Source organism: Histomonas meleagridis (genome assembly GCF_020186115.1).
Source record: "Histomonas meleagridis strain 2922-C6/04-10x chromosome Unknown contig_16, whole genome shotgun sequence".
NCBI lineage: Eukaryota > Parabasalia > Tritrichomonadida > Dientamoebidae > Histomonas > Histomonas meleagridis.
The window spans coordinates 1,314,672-1,332,605 of record NW_027150781.1 but is presented as its reverse complement, the minus strand read 5'-3'; the positions used below and the strand labels follow the sequence as shown (position 1 = coordinate 1,332,605).

Below are 17,934 nucleotides of genomic sequence, written 5' to 3'. Positions count from 1 at the left end.
AAAAAGTTACCACAAACAACAGCACATTAAAATGAATCAGAATATATATTTTAAGAAAAAATATTCTTTTTTTAATTTTAAATACACCTCGTTTTTATCATGAAAAAATCTGAAAATTATCAAAATAAAGTTTTAATATCATTACTCATTCTTCTTCTTTGTGAATACGTGGAACAACACCTACAGATAAAATTGTTAAATTTTCAAAAAGTTTGTTAAATTCTTCATCATTACGAATAGCACCTGCTCCAACACGATCTCGATATCGACCTTAACGAAGGAAGCGATGAAGGCGTCCAACTGGGAATTGAATGCAAAATAAAATGCGATAACTATAATTTGACAATTCTTTGCTTGATGTTTTTTAAGTTATATAATTTTTTATTTTTTGTTTCGTTGGTGTAAATAATATTTTCAATACCACAAAAAGATATTTAATATTAAAAGAATTTATTAAATGCTATCGATATCAATTTCGTCTTCTTCTTCTTTCTCCTTTGTTTCTTCTTTCTTTTCATCCTCTTCTTTCTCTTCTTCGTCTTTCTTTTCTTCCACGACTTCCTCATATTTAGCTGTGTCAAGCCATTGATAGAATTGCTTCAAAACGTCATTCCTCAAGCTCGATGCCTTTGCTTTATCCTTTTCGAAACGTGCCGATGTCTTCTTGAGCCATGTCTTGAGTGCGCTTTCTTCGACAATTTCGTTATCAAAAAGTGAATGCCATATAACGGGCGCAGATGACATCAATTCAGGATGTGTCTTAGTGACGTATTGGCTCATCATGCTCAAGAGTTCACGCTGTGATGTTTCCTCGAGTGTAACAAGAATTAAAAGATCGCGATGCTTTGAAATGACATCAAGAATATCTTTGACATGACCAGTGAAAACAGCTTGGAAAGTAAGCATAAGACGTGACGAGTTGTTGTAACCAGCTTTGGTGGAGAACGCGGAAAGTTTTGGATATATTTCGGAATCTGGTGTATCGGAATTACAAAGATCTGTAAGCTGCTTGAAAAATTCATCGGCTTCTTCTTCAGTTACAGTAGCTTTCCGATTGGTGTCATCTTGAGACGGCTCTAACGTTTTCAATATTGCAGACAATTCTTCAGTATTAATATAAACTCCTTGACCATTGGCCTTAGGGAAGTCCGCGTTGGATTCAGCTCCTTTCTTCTTGATTTGTGTGGTAACATTACTGGAATTTTTGGTTTCTTCGGTAATGTGGCTGAGAATCCAATCGTGCATCTTCTGGATGTAAGCACTTGACTTGCTGGCTTGGCATGGAGATTCATTACCACATGAATGACAATGGAGGAATAACATATTATTCTTCTTTTCAAAGGTGGTTTCAGGGTTTTGACAAACAGGGCAAAGAACAAAGTTGTCAATAAACTCATACAAAGAGTTGAGCAATTTTTTGCCTTCTGAATGATTACCGTTTAAGAGAATGATATCTTGCTTGGGTTGTTGTTTAGCTTGAACTGCAAATGCATAGCCAAACCATTGTGTAAGATAGTTGACTGGTCGACCGATAGCTTTGGCCACTGCTTTACCATTAAGAATTGATGTCTTAGCTCCATTTCCTGATGACTGAGGTCTAGCTGTTATTCTAGGCATTTTGTAACGATAATGTTCGTCGGCATCTTTTTTGATTGGGATCATAGGTATTTTAGCTGGCATTGGAAAATGTGTACCTGACCACCCCTAAAGTATGGCTATAAAGTTTTGTCACTTTTCTTTTGCATAATCATAAACGGTTTTTATTTATGATCATTTAAAGTCACTTCTTGAAAATATTTTTTCAAATCTTCCCAAATCTAACATGTAAGTATTCATTATTTTAAGTACAGAAACAAACAAGAACATATGCTTTAATCTAGACTCTTTCAACATGGGGCAATCGTACCATATTGCCATATGGCAACAATCATTTTTCACATCACAATTCCTTCAGAAATGCTATTTTTTTAAAAATAAACCAAACAATTTTTTATGTCTTATCGTTTGGTTAACTAAGTTTGGCCGCCGTGTTTGAATGGGTTTTGAAATAAATATAAGTTAACGAAGTTCGTTGCCATTTTGACTAAGTCTGTTGCTGTGTTTTAAAGCTAGAGAACCGGTAAAAATGCCTTTAAGCCGGAAAAACTTCTTTAAGGGTCCCTTTATGAAAAACTGGAGTAAATTTCACAAAAAGTAATAAAAAGCATCATATATCTGAATATTTTCTATTAGTCTATTCAATTTTTAATCTTGCGAAATAAGAATAAGATCACAGATTCTAAAACTTTCAGTTCTTTTATCAGATGGGAAATCGTTTAATAAAACAATCTTTTCATGATAAAATGCAAAAAATAAGTAAAAATTGAGGGACCGAAGGGACCCATCCAGGTGCCCTGTTTTGCTAAAGAACCAAAAAAGATCAATTTAAACAATTACTATTGGATATTTTATTAATTGCATGCCATTAATTAATTATTTTATTCTAAAAAACCAAAAATATCATGTTTTTAATAATTTTATATTTCGAAAATGCAAAAAAAATATCCAAATCAGGATTTCGAGCCAAGTACTTTTACATCAACAACCTTTGAATGAATTGGCAATTAGACAAAAATGAGCTACAAAGCATTTCTGCTTTACAGTTTTGATGCTAAATATATTTATTAGATTTAAAGGGGTTTTTTCCGCTACTCTATCATTGCCATATTTGAATAACACTCATCAAAACCAGGTTCGTAACCACCCAAATATACGTTGTTTCCTAAACGTTGCGGGTTTCAGTTTTCGCTCAAAAAGTCAAAAGTGATAATCGTAAACTTCAGAAATTACATAATTTTATTTAAGGCTTTGATTTCGCCAGAGCACATGCATGCCATAAGCACAAAAGATAAAAATTTGAATAATTTATCACCCTACTTGAAATTCCTAAGTGAGCTTGAGAAAACGATACTCAGTTTAACCGAAGAAAATTTTCAGGTTTCAGTTAAAAAGTATTGGGATATTTTGATTCAAATTTTCCCTACACATTTAATATCATTAAAATTAGCATCATTTACAATGCTTTTTCATCATCAAACCATGAATTTGATATTTACTTAAATTTTTTAAAAACACTTCAAACGAAAGAAGAAGAAATTAATCAAAATATTGTTAAACCAACCCCAATTTTTATCAAACGTATATCTAAAATTAACACACAAGAATCATATTATTTAATCGAGAAACTAATTGAACAAAATTTGATTGATAAAAATATCACCAAAAAAATTAAATCGAGATATTTTGCTCATTATAAAACAGAAAAAGAAAATCAAAACCATATGGCATATAGAAATGATCCAATAGAAAAGTACTTTAAAGATCATTATGAAGAACTTTCGAAAAATGATTGGGAGCTCCATAAGAAGTATATTAAAGAAGGTTTTAATCCAAATGAAATTGCGCAAACAATTCGGAATGATGAAATAGAAAAACTTCAAGAAATATCATCACAAACAAACTTTGATTTTAATCAGACAATAAAGCCATCACTTTATGAAAGGTGTTCATTCATTAATCAAGAAAATGTTACATTAATTGATTATGCAGCATTCTTTGGATCAATTAAATGTTTCAAATATTTACTTATGAATAATTCAAATATAACAAATACAGGTAAATATGCAGTTGCAGGTGGAAATGAAGAAATTATTCATTTGTGTATACAGAATCATTCATCATTTGAAGGTGCATATGAAACTGCAATTGAATTTCATCGAAATGATATCTTTAAATATATTTATGAAAATGAATTGGAAAAAATACAATCAATACCAAAAATGTCTGAAGATAAAACTAAAGATTTGGTAAGTTTTTGTATTAAAAAAGATAATTATGAAATTTTAGCATTTTTGGCAGAAAAAGGAATTGATATTTATGCTGATAATATAAACGAATCAGCAAGAAATGGAAATTTGTATTTAGTAAAATATTTCCTTCAAAAGAATCAAATTCCAAAAAATATTTTGCCATTTGCCTTAGAATCAGGAAATGTTGAACTTGTGAAATATGTTTTAGAACAAAAAGGAATTGATGTTAATCAAAATATATTCATTTGAAAAATTTGGAACATGTTTTAATAATTTGGAATATGTTTTAATAATTTGGAATATGTTTTAATAATTTGAAACAGCACTTCATATAGCAGTTAGAAATAATAATATAGAAATAATAAAATTACTTTTAGATAAAGGAATTGATGTTAATGCAAAAAATATTCATTTTTATAATTTTATATATGTTTTAATAATATTTTACTGCAATTCAAATTGCACAACAAAATGGTTACATAAAAATAGTAAATTTACTTCTTGGAAAAAGTACAAATGAAAATTCCAATTCAGATTCCTCTTCTATAAACATTAAACCTTCATTTACAACAAGAAATAGAGATGAAGCGAGTATTGCTAATAATCAAAATCAACTCAAAGATCAAATGTCCGCAGAAAACAATCGAAATAATTGTACCAAAACAAAAGTTGATATAAACATTCAAACATATGAAAATCATCAAAATCGCAATATACATTATAGATTTTACCTATTAACAAATATAATCACAAAGCAAAACTTAAATACATAAGCACAATAATATTTTAAAGTGTATTATAAGAAAAACTACAAAAAATTGTTGGAAACAACATTACAAAGATCATACAGGATTTTTATAAGAATATATTTGATTTCATTGATTTTTACATCTACAATTGTTCTTAAGGTATTTCTTTCTTATATAATAAGAATTTCATCAGTTGCATCATCGTTTAGAAAAAGAAACAGTTCATTTTCCATTTTAAGAAAGTTACTTGCAAAACTTTAACTTGCTTGGAATCTGTAGTAAGCATATTAAAATGATATACTTTTAGAATTTACCATAATAAATATGAATTTTTTGGTAATAATTTTAATAGATTTTATATGTTTTTGATTAACAACTACTTTTATGAGATTATATTCAACAAAAGATTATATTGTTAAATTGTAGGAAAATGAAATTAAAATTAATGTGATAATAATTTTAAAATAGATTTTTTTTACAGCACAATATACCAATAGAACTTTGCATTTATGAAATAGAACTTAATTATTTGCACATTCAATAAATTTCATAAAATCTACATATAGTTGTGGAGCTTTCCAACAAAAATGAGTAATGTTAACATAGATATTTATGGTTTATAACTCAGTAAAAATCAACATATTCTCTAATTCATAAAAAATACTCACATTGAATATGGACAATATGATTACATATAATAAATATTACATGATTAATAACATGCAATCAATATAATAAGATCGACACAATATAATCAACAACATATATTCAATATCATAAGATTAAAAATAAATAACATAAAATCAATATTATAAGATTAACACAATATGATTTATAATATACTCAATATTACAAAATTAATAATATGCCTTATATTTAATATTCAAAAGAACACAAGCACGTTTTAAACTCTTTCATTGCCACTTAAATTCTATTAAAATGGAAGCAAGTATGCAAAAAAATGGCAACACATTTTTTGTAAAAATGACTACAAAAAAACTCTATCGGGGCGGTTATTATCGTAATCACAAAAGTTGTTATCATATAAAAGTGACTTTTTTGCATTCTTCTTTTGATAATAAAATTAATGTTTTGCTTGATTCTTGATAACTCTTGATATCACAGCAGTAGTAGAAATATTGTTATTTTTCAAAATTTCTAATAAAATTTGATTTTTCACTGATTTCGAAATTTGACTAAGTTTGTTACCATATTTGAATAAGCAAAGAAAAATATTGACAAATAAATTATTGTGTCAAATGTCGAAGTTAGTCGAACGAATGGAAAAAGTCACTTTTATATGATAACAACTTTTTGTGATTACGATAATAACCGCCCGATAGTGTTTTTTTGTAGTCATTTTTACAAAAAATGTGTTGCCATTTTTTTGCATATATGCTTCCATATTTATAGAATTTCAGGTGGCAATGAAAGAGTCTACTTTAACCTTGGTAATAAAGGTTATTTACAAAATATTACATAAATGCTTTTATTTATAAAAAAGTTTTGAACCTCAATTGAACATCTTTTTCCCTTTTATTGCTATCACAGACCAGTGTCTTTTAGATACACATTATACTAGACAAATAATTAGTGTTGAAAATGGGATTTTGAAAATGAATGAAAAATTACGCATCATCAGTTAGATTAGCTGAAACACCCCATTGAAAGAGAGCAAAAAGCTTAAAATGGTAAATGTCATAGTACTCAACTAATTAGTAAGCTACTAATTAAATAATAATTCCAAAATAAAAACTGTATTTAAATGATGAAATCATTGATCTTCATAGTTAAAATCTTCAGTAATCAAAAACACAAAGGAGCAAGCCAATAACTCGATGTGATCGATTTCTTTGAAAGTCGAAATCAAAAAGTTGATAGGAATGACCAACGCAGACTTTAGTATTCAATTATTTCTATATGCTTATTGAATCTTCTTTTTATATTCACTTTGTAGCCACTCAAGTAACAATTTTTATTAAACACCCTTCACAAAAAGGTTTATTCAATCCATTCAAAAGTTATGAAATGTGAATTTGTCAATTTTTATTCGATTGAAAACGGTTTTAAAATGAAGAAGGAAAACTCTGAAGCAGACATCAATTTAGATCAATTTGATCAACTTGATGATTTCGAAGAAGAAGAAATTCCTCCTCAAAAGTGGTCCATTGTGTGGCATTTGATGAAGCAACTTCATATTGGAATGAGTTTATCACGTATTAATCTTCCTACTTATTTTCTTGAAACTCGATCAACAATACAAAGATTCACAGATTGGATGGCTCATGCAGATATTCTAAGACAAATTGAAACAGAACCTGATCCAATGCTTCGTTGTCTTCATCTAGTCACATGGATTGTATCTGGTTTCCATCTTTCACCTCGTGCACCTCGAAAACCATACAATTCTCTTCTTGGTGAGGTGTTTAGGTCAGCTTTAATATCACAAGATAATGAAATCATTGGTACATATATTGCAGAACAAGTTTCTCATCATCCGCCAATCTCTGCTTTTCATTATTGTGATCGTAAAGGCGGTGTTATAGTTTGGGGTCATACAGAAATGCGATCACAATTTCTCGGTAATTCTGTTGCAGCCAAAATGGATCATGAGAATACACGTGTTAACCTTGAGTTAACCAAAATAGGGGAAACTTATGAGTTTAATTTTCCTGATATGTATGGTTGTGGTTTAATTTTTGGTCGACTTCGTATGGAAATTGTTGGTACTGTTCGTATTCGCTGCATTCAAACGGGTGTCACTTCCATCATCAACTTTCTTTCCAAAGGGATTTTTGAAAAGCGCGGCAACAGATTTAACGGTTATATTTTTACCCCTGAATTACCCTTTGCCCGTAACGGTCCCATATCGTTTGAGGGTCGCTGGTCAACTCACATGCGTGTGAAAGATTCACGTAAGCAACAAACCTTTATACCATTTAATGTTCGTTTTTCTATTCCACTTCAGATTGTTGCGCCACCACTTGAAGAACAAAGTGAATATGAGTCACAAAATCTTTGGAAATATGTTTCATTATATCTCAAGAAAGATGACACCATTAATGCCACAAATCATAAATATGCGCTCGAAGAGAAACAAAGAAAAGAACGCGAGTTCTTCGAACAGAATAATCTCGAATGGCAATATCAGGCATTCCACTTCGACGAAGAAACGAAAAGATATGTGCCAAACGACTTGAACTTGCAGCCGTATGACGAGAGCGAGCCGCCGCAGACAATGCCGCCGCCATTCGAAAGGCCGAAGCTGATACAAATGGCACTGGACGAAGGAGTGACAAAGACAATAAAGGAAATACAGGAAGAGACAGAAAACGCAATCCACAGAACAAATGTTAATATATTAAATTAAATTAAATACTGTGTTGACGGAACATCAGTAAAAAGTTAAGTGAATAGAAACAGAAAATTTTTTTGCTTTGTTAAATTTGTCGTTTCGTTTCAATGCAAATGTTTGATGATATTAATATTTCATTCATTGAAACCTATGCAATGTATAACATAATAAATGATCGTTAACTTGATATGCATGTAATTTATAGAGAATCTTGATAGTGAAAGTATTAATTTTTCGAATTTATTTAATGTGATCTAACAACTTTTATGCTTTTCATTGATGGGAATTATTGAAATTGGAAATGTGAATGTGCCTAATTGTCAAGCCAACTTAAAATGGAAGCAGCACAAGTTATTCTTGTTTATAAGTCAATAACACATGTACTAATATGAGAAGTTAAAATAATTTTTTGAATTTTTATTAAAAACAATTTTCAGCTTTAAAAACACAAAATTTTAACTAGAGAGAATGGTTTAATAAGAGATATAAAAAAAACAGAAATATCTCATTGGTATTGGTTCACAACTGAAGACACAGCGATTTCCGGATCCAAATTAAACAATATTTCTGTTTTTGTTAATTTTTTATAGCTCACAATGAAAACTCTATACAAAAAGAAGCAGAACAACAAGTGCATCGAGTGCAGCGCACATCTTGCGAACAAAAATGTTTTCACAAATGTATATAATATGATCAAAAGAAACGTTGATAAAAATGTTATAAACGTAATGTATTTCGACGAAACAATGGTCGGATATATGTAATTGTATTCCATTTCATCGTTTGTAAATAACTCCGAAAATTTTCTTCCACCGGATTTTGTTGATCGGAGAATAAGAAAATACAGCAATAAAATATTTGGTATGTCAATTAGCTTTTGGATGGGCCCGACAAAAATATTAGAAATGAAATCTCTGGTTAAATTAAATCGTAAAATTAAAAGAATGAAAATAATAAATTCAAATAAGGGAATTTCATTTGTAATGAGATCATAACCAAGAGAAACTAAAAAAAGTATTATTGGACCATAGGTTGAAACTAGAACCCGAATAAAAGATGATGAATTTGTTATAAAATTAGAAATTGATTCACCTTCATTCGTTTTATATTGAATACGATAATCAAGGCAACATGAAATAATACATAATCCATAATAAATCGTAATAAGATAATGCATTTTGGTTCGATATTGACGATTTCGTACTAACTTTATAAGCCAAAAAACGCAAAGTAAACAGAAGAGAAATATAGCTATTGGCAAGAAGCGAGTTAATTGAGATAAACTACAATCTTGATATATATTTGATAGCCTCAATTGTAATTTTAAGCGAAAAAAAGAAGGTAAACGTAACATAGCGTATTTTACATCGCTGATATTACAGCCTTTTCCACTTACTAGAAGAGTATATAAAAGAATCATTCGAAAAATTCTTTTTCTGATATTTGAATGCATTCAAAATTGAAGAAACGGTTTTTCATTCGACCAGATATAAATCTCCATATCAAACAAAAATTTCTTGTAACCAAAAATAATTTACAGAAAATGTATAATATTATTTTTATTTTCTAGAATTCTTTAATTCATTTTTAAAAAATTGGACATAATTGAGACTTAAATCAAAATTTTATAATTGGAATGGCTTTTGATGCATCGATACCAGGGATTATCATAAACGAAAAAAAAATGTCGATATTCGTTAGTATTTTGTCACTATTAGAAATTAAATAAGGAGATGGCGAGTATTTTTCCAAATATTACTCCTACTTATATTGATTTATATTCTGCAAAATGATGATCAACATTTATTTAGGTTCTATTATTCATATTTTACCTGACATTTTAATCTTAATTCTTGTTCCATCACATTTTGTTGCAACAGATAACATAAAATTAAGTAACGAGAAATTAAAAACTTATATATATATATATATATAATCCAGATAATTAATAAATTTACAGCCTATGTTGAAGAATAATCAGTTAAAAAAAATTGAGATCAGATTTATTAACAAAAACATATGTTATATGATTTTGTATATGGTATTTTGTTGTTCCTTCCAAATGATATTTAATGTATTTGCCGAAGGAAAATGGAAGCATCCATTTACTTCTTAATAATGCTTTCAAATTTTTTGCCGCAGTCAATTATTTGGATAAATAAAACCGTTTTTACCGTTTGTCATTTCTTGTTTTCTGGGTACCGTTTAAACAAAATCTGTCTCATTTCATCAACATCTTTTTTGAAAATTAAAATCCATAAAATTTGCTTTTTCATTTGAATAGAATATTTATGTCAATTTGAATTCCCATGTTTTTATCTTTTTATTAAAATCATTTGCTTTATATGGGAAGTAGTGGAAGTAAAATTTCTTTAATATTTAAAAAAGAGAAACTTACAAACAAAATGCTTGAAGATTTGGTTGAATCAACACACTTTACAGCTGATGAAATCAAAATATTTTATACTAAATTTAAAGGTTTTGTTAAAGAATATAAACATAATCCTGGAATTAAAGTACAATGTTTTAAAGATATTTTTGGTATTTCAAGTTTGGAATTAGCTGAATATGTATTTGCAGCATTTGATCTGAATGGTGATGGTGCTATTGATTTTATAGAATTTATTCAGGGATTTTCTTCTATTTGCGAAAGGGCATCTCCAATGGAAAGATTGAAATTTGGATTCAATCTATTCGATCTTGACAAAGATGGCATTATAAAAACAACTGATCTTAGAGAAATTATGTTACTTATTGCACATAGAAAAATGGCATATCTTCCTAATGATCAAATAAAAGTTTTAGTTGAAACAACAGTTCAAAACTTTGATCCTGATAAAAAAGGAACTATTGATTTCGATACTTTTGCAACTAATATTTCTAAGTATTCATTTTTATCTAACATTGGAATGTTTGATTTGAATGCATATTTATCAAATGATAGCAAGAAGTAATTTTAGTTTTAGATAAAACTTTTATGATTCGAATTAAACATTTTCACCATTTATATTTTTTTATTGTAAGGGTCAAACACTTCAAAATATTTAAGAATTTTTTCATGGAATAAATATAAGAAAATAAGAAAGTAAAAAATAATATAACAAATAAATGTATTAATATTTTAGAATTTTCAATTTGTAATAAAAAAAAATATTTTAAATATCATATAAAGTTTCAACAAATATTTGAAATCGATTCCTGTAGATTGTTTTTTCACTTATAGCTATAATTTACTATCTGGAATACAACAAAACCAATTCAAAGCTAATGCATGGCGGTAATCCATGATCCATCTATTAAGAACAATGATAATTCCATTTATCAAGCTAATTTACAGTTGCGATAATTTTTCTTTTAAGAAGAATATCATATAATTAACGCAATGTTAAAAATATTTTTAAGACAAATCAAATTATCTTTAACATCATTTACTCAGTTCCATATATTAAAAACAATGATAATTCCATCATAAAGTTAATTGACATTTGCGATATTTCCCATTTCATAACACCACATAATAATTACGCAACATCCAAAACACAAATCAAATCATTTTTAACATCATTTACTCAGTTCCATCCATTAACAACAATGATAATTCCATCATAAAGTTAATTGACATTTGCTATATTTCCCATTTCATAACACACATAATAATTACGCAACATCCAAAACACAAATCAAATCATCTTTAACATCATTTACTCAGTTCCATCTAATTGGGCTGACTTCAGAGTTCGGGTCGAATGACTGTCCGCAGTGTCCGCACTTTCTGTTTCTTGCCTTTATCCTTTCTTTCATGCACTTGCTGCAGAACGTGTGACCGCACTTCAGTATCACTGTGTCGCGCGGGTTCTCGTGGCACACGCAGTAGTACTTCTCCTTCAGGTCGTTGAACTCTTCGTCTTCCGAATCGTTTTCGACGTTACTTTCGTTATATTTCTTTGGGTTTTTCTCTGCGCGGAGTTTTGATTCTTCGAATTGTTTTTGTTTTTCATTTAATTTATATTTCATGTTTTCGATTTCTTTTCGTATTTTGTTGTTATTATTTTGTTTCTCATCAATTTCTTCTTTAACATTTTCGATTTTCTTTCGCAGTAAATCTTTCTTCGGCTCTTTGTCTATTAATCCGTTCATTAATTGTTCGAATTGATGCGGAAATATACTTTCGAATGTTATCGAATTCAGTATTTCATTCGTGTTATTGATAGTGGTTAAAAGATCATTGTTCATTGCGTCTAATTCCATTCGTATCTCATTATATAATGTTTCATTCTCTTGTCGCTTCTCCATTACTTGTGTTTCCATCTTATCATTAATATGTGGAACTGTATGTTTAAACATTTCTTCTCGTGACTTTTCTGCATTCTCATGACATAACTCAATTTGTTTAATTTCATTTTGAATATCTTCCTTAGAATTAGTATAACGTTCAAAACTCATCTCTAAAAGTTGTAAACATTCTTCGTATCGTTCGTCGGTTAGGAGATTGTGTAAAGTCCTCAAAAACTCGGCTTCACTTTTTGAAAACTCTAACGAATTCCACTCCGGCGGTTTGTCAGACGGTTTGCCAAATCCAGGTTTCTTTAAGAGATTTTGTAAAAATAAAATTTTACGATGTGAAACATAAGACCTTATATCATTTTGAAGGACCATTTCTTTTTCATGGAAATCAATTTTAGGTAAAACAAAACATTCATTAAATTTTTCTTGTGTTTCTTTGAACCGTTCAATTAAATCACGGATTTTACGAGAATGAACTAAAAGATTATTACGCGCAATAACAGAACTATATGACAAAGAAGCCATTAATTCTTGATATTGTGGTAAATTATGAAGAATATCTGATGATGGAAAATTTGAATTCTCCATATATTCATTATATATATTAGTGGCATCGATTAAGGATTGCGAAAGTTCTTTTTCTGTTCGTTTTAATTCTTCATAATATTTGTTGATGTTGTTTTCCGAAAAATTACCATTAAGATTTGCATCAATTTCTTGGATAATTTCATAGGTTGGTTTAAACCCTTTGATATTTTCATTACTGCTTATTTGACATGTAAGTTTAGATTCTATTTTTTTCAAAAAATTTTTTATATCATCTAATTGTTCTTGTTTTTCTTCTTTAATTGTTTCATCAAGATATTCTGCATCACTTATTATAGGAAATGATTCAATATGATGAGAAAATGCTTCATTTCGACGATGAAGAATATTATAAAAAGCATCATGAGACAATTGAAAAGATTCTATTGCATCTTCATTAGGCGAAATGACCTGCCAAATTTCTTTTGTCAATGCTTGTTCTAGTTCAATAAATCTTGATGTTTTAGAAATTGAAGTAGAATCATTTGGAAATTTAATTTGAGGAACTTTATTTCTTTCCTCAAGTTTATGTATCTGTTTTATTAAGTCAGTAGCTGGCGCAACAAATTTTGAACAAAGATTATATTGATAAGCAATTAAAGACGCAATTCCCTCAAAAAAATTCCTTTCGTTTTCTTGAATTGTTTCTGTTTTCCTCAGTAGATCCTCAATTGCCGCAAAGTCGTGTTCGGTGTCGGCCATATTCCTACTTCAAACCGCCAATTTAGGAATAAACGGCCGCAAACACATCAAATAACGGTTTTGTCGCATCAAATTTAAAAAAAAATTTTTTTATGTTATTGTTTAGAGTTCATCACCACTTCCAGTCCTTTCTTCTTCTTTTACAACAGATGATTCTTCTTCTTTCTCAGGTTTCTTCTCTTCTTCAGAAGTCTCCTCTTTCTTTTCTTCTTTTTCTGTAGAAGTTTCTTCAACTTTAGTTTCTTCTGATTCTTCTTTTACAATTTTATCAGTCTTAGAAGGTAAAGTTGGAGGTGGAGGTGGTTTTGTAGGAGGATGCTCAACGACTTGGAGGAAATCGTCTTCTTCTTCCTCATAATAGAAGTCATCATCATCATCGAAATGATGATGTGGAGGCGGAGGAGGATGATGAGGAGGACGAACAGGAGGTGGAGGAGGCGGCGGCAAATGACGATCAGCATCAGCAGGAGGTGGAGGAGGAATGAAATCATCATTTTCATCATCATGAGGAATACCATGTTCATCTTCAATTCTTCTTTTTTCTTCATCGAATCTTCTTCTTTCCTCTTCAATTCTTAATCTTTCCTCTTCATTTCTTCTTCTTTCTTCTTCCATTCTTTCTCTTTCCTCTTCTTCTCTTCTAATTCTTTCTTCTTCTCTTCTTCTAATTTCTTCAGGTGATCTTGGATGTCTTCTTGGTCTTCGAGGCCTTCTTGGAGGTGGTGGAGGTCGATGATCATCTTTAGCATCTCTTACATATTTCTCATGTTGATCCATATACTTGAAATGCATATCTCGATAATCTTCGCATAATCTCTTATATTCTTTCTTAACATCTTCAGGATAATCATCGATATTTTCATTACATTTATCAAAGAAAATTCTAAATTCTTCTAAATGATCAAGGAATTCTTCACGATGATTCTTTAACTCAATTTCTTTCATACGTTTCTTCTCTTCTTTCTTCTGCTTTTCTTCTGGTGATTCTTCATGTTCTTCTTCTTCTTTCTTATCTGCTTTAACTTCATTACTATCAGTTACATTAGTACTATTTGGATCTATCGGAGTCGGCTTTGGTGTCGGGGTGGGCTTTTTCATTTCACATGTCTTGTTGAAGTTAAATTCCATAATTTGACGTTGAACATTAATTTGATTCCACCAAGCATGAGGAGCTTCATACATTCTTTTACCAATAGCGAAAGCTTTTTCTTCATTAAGATAATCAAGACTATTATTATAAGATTCCCAAGATTGTTCTATTTTTTCTTTTGGCATCCATTTCTTCTTCTTAGGCCAAGTTTCAGTGATTTCTTTATACATTCTTTCAAGTGATTTTTCGAAATCTCGAATTGTATCATTAATTTTATTGAAATGATCTTCACGTCTTTCTGGTTCTTTTAATACATCCTTAAGTTTATCATGATGTTCTTTGATCATATCTAAAGTTAATTTACCGGCATTTTCATCAAGCCATTTACGATGTTCTTCAGCAACACTAATTAAATATTCACCTTCAGTTTCATTTAATACACGTTGGAATTCTGGTACATATCGAACTTTATCTTTAATTGTGAAAATATAACTTTCATAACTATCAAATGCTTCTTGGAATTCTTTACGTTCTTTATCGATATTATCAAATTCATGAACAAATTCGAAACTTTGATTTAAATGATCATAATCATATTCCCAATCATTATGATAAAAGATTGCCTTTGACATATTATAATTAAATCCATTTAATTTAATTGAAGTAATATTCGGAATAGTAAATTCATTAAATCCAATATTTAATACAATCTTTGAAGAAGGTTTTGTATTATTTGATAAGTTCATAAACATAGTAATAACTTTAGTTGGTGGATTACCTGCCATTATAGTAATGTTATCATTATCTTTCGCATCGAAAGTATATTTATAAGTATCTGTTAAATAAGAAGTCTCATTAAAGATTTGGATTTCTTCATTATTACCATGTAACAAAAACACATTCATATTACAAAACGCTTTCATTGTTATCTTCTTAATAATAAATAATGTACTTTCTGATGCTCCAACATAACCTGCACCTAATGCAACTGCTTCATCACTATTCATCGTACGATTTAACTTACTAAGTCCACTCTCCTTAATCAATACGTCTTGTAAATATGGAATACGTGTTGAGCCTCCAATAAGTTCAATGGAATCGATGTCTTTGGATTCGAGTCCTGCTTTAGCTATAACTTCTTGATATATCTCTGATAATGTTTCACCAAAATCTTTCAACAAACTTTGGAACTCTTCTAACGTTAATTTAAAGTTGAAACTTCGGTCTGGTTCAACATCTTCCAAATGGATATCTGCTTCCTTATTCAGAGTAAGTAACTCTTTGACTTTACGTGACTCCTCCATAAAGCGTAAGACGATTTTAGGATCAGTTGGAACAGGAATTGAATATGTTTCGGCATATTTCTTTAATGCCAAATCACAAATATATTTGTCAATCAAATTGCCGCCAAGATTCGCTTTCGTAACAAGTGATAACTCTGTAATCGTTGGCTGGCGATGAGTGTTTTGGAAGAGAAAAACTGATGCCCATGAATTCGTTGCGCCGATATCAATGAAAACAACTGTTTTATCTTTGCGTAAATACGACGAATGTTTTTCGAGTGCGTAAAGCTCTGCTGCAGCTGTTGGGTAATCGATGATGTGTGTAAGTGATGCGTTCATTATTTGGATCGCTTCGAAAACTGCAAATCGTTCTTCGTGTGTCATCAGTGGTTCGACAGCGAAAACGATTTTGGCCGCTTCTGGTTTCCATCTTCCGTCGTCTATTGAAGATATAAGATGACGAAGAGTAATTGCTAACGATTCACGACGGTCGAACCCATGAACCCTTTCGAGCATTGGCGACATTCCTTTGATAGTGTTATTTGGGAATCTGAAATAATTTGATCGAGCGGCATCGAAGAAAAGCCATGTGTAATTTCGTAGCTCGTCTTTGTGCCAATGTCCGTCTTCACCGGGAACAGTGTTCTTTGGTGAAGATGTGTTGAAAAATGAGAAATATGATGGAGATAAACGTTTGGATTGTGCGTTAAGAGCAACGTGAATACTCTTCCCTGATAACGCCATACTTGCTTTGATGGATTCGCTTCCGAAATCAATGCCAAATATCGCAGAGAATGCGAGGCCTACGAATCCAAAAAACATTACTTATCTGGTCGGCCAAAGTTACTGTCAATTTATTTGAAAAGTTTAAATGGCTTTTTTTTTGAGTTTTTGACACAATTTGTTTTTTATTTTGGTGTGAAACTTTGGACATTGCCGTTGTCGTTTTTTCGTGTCTGGCTTCAACTGTTGGCAAAAATCCGATATTTGGCCAGAGACAAAAACGCAAACAGAAGTTGGAGGAAAATGTCTTTTAAATTGGTTCCAAATAATTGTTTGGGAAATTCAAAAGTGAAAAGTGGCTGTTCCACAAGATTGCATAAGGATAAAATGGTGTCTCATAGAAAATAGTGCCGAATAAACTAAATCAGTTGTACTTTTAATTAGAATGAATAAAAATTGAAATAGACTTAAATTATTTGACAACTTCTTCCACATAATGTTATCATATAAACTGATATTCAAAAATGGTGACACCAAATCCAACTTTTTGAATGGTATTTCTGTTAAAAACGATCAAAAGTAGTCCCCATCAGTTTAGTTCAAACTAATAGTTTTCAATTGAAAATTCAATAAAAAATATTTTGTAATGCTTCGTAAACGGTCGTATTAAAGTCAAATGATTTAACGGTTTTTGGATTTTGAAATAAATAAAATTTTTTCATTCATATAATTGATATATTTGCTCAAGAAAAAGATCATAACATCAAAACTTAAAGAGATGATCTTAATTGACTTTAATTTTTGCAATACTGAGATTAAATCAAAATGCAAAAAAATGCCAATAAAAATCTGATAAATTTCAAAAAAGCAGAAATTTTTGTCCAATTAAAATGATTAATTGAATAATGTATTCCATTGTGTGTTTTTGGTATGATTATCCATAGTTATGATCTTAAACGGTTTCTAACGTCCATTTTGATGGAAAAACCTGGTGAACAAGAGATAAGCCTAAAATCACAGGATTTTTATGATTTTTTATTAACCATAAAACAAATTATTTTCAACTTAAATACAAAAAATATAGTTCAATCAGCAAATTCAATAATTAACAAATTTGATAATGATCACCCATTATCTTATAAAATTATCATTACACAAATGATATACATAATGCTTGAAATAAGAAAGGATAATACTGATATTTATTTGAGTTTTTTACAAGAAGTTAAAAGATTTGAAGATAAAAATCAAAATGTTTCAGGTTTTCTTGATGAATTTATACGATTTATTCTTACCAAAAATTCGCAAGAATCAA

The 17,934-nt window shown here is 29.8% G+C and overlaps 4 protein-coding genes across 4 annotated transcripts; 1 reads left to right on the top strand and 3 right to left on the bottom strand.

The window, feature by feature from the left end:
- Window positions 1-453: 453 nt before the first annotated feature.
- On the bottom strand, window positions 454-1,680 carry GO595_002276 (eukaryotic translation initiation factor 5-like; the record flags this gene model as incomplete). Its single annotated transcript, XM_067915167.1, has 1 exon — window positions 454-1,680. One exon carries the CDS (start codon window positions 1,678-1,680, stop codon window positions 454-456), a length of 1,227 nt encoding a protein of 408 aa, XP_067777962.1.
- Window positions 1,681-6,668: 4,988 nt separating this feature from the next.
- GO595_002275 (Oxysterol-binding protein) lies at window positions 6,669-7,967 on the top strand (the record flags this gene model as incomplete). Its single annotated transcript, XM_067915166.1, has 1 exon — window positions 6,669-7,967. The coding sequence occupies one exon, from the start codon at window positions 6,669-6,671 to the stop codon at window positions 7,965-7,967; it is 1,299 nt and encodes a 432-aa protein (XP_067777961.1).
- Window positions 7,968-11,657: 3,690 nt separating this feature from the next.
- On the bottom strand, window positions 11,658-13,523 carry GO595_002274 (E3 ubiquitin-protein ligase BRE1; the record flags this gene model as incomplete). The annotated part of the gene is made up of 1 exon (XM_067915165.1): window positions 11,658-13,523. One exon carries the CDS (start codon window positions 13,521-13,523, stop codon window positions 11,658-11,660), a length of 1,866 nt encoding a protein of 621 aa, XP_067777960.1.
- A 102-nt stretch (window positions 13,524-13,625) lies between these two features.
- Window positions 13,626-16,718, bottom strand: GO595_002273 (dnaK protein; the record flags this gene model as incomplete). Its single annotated transcript, XM_067915164.1, has 1 exon — window positions 13,626-16,718. The coding sequence occupies one exon, from the start codon at window positions 16,716-16,718 to the stop codon at window positions 13,626-13,628; it is 3,093 nt and encodes a 1,030-aa protein (XP_067777959.1).
- Between the last annotated feature and the right edge of the window lie 1,216 nt (window positions 16,719-17,934).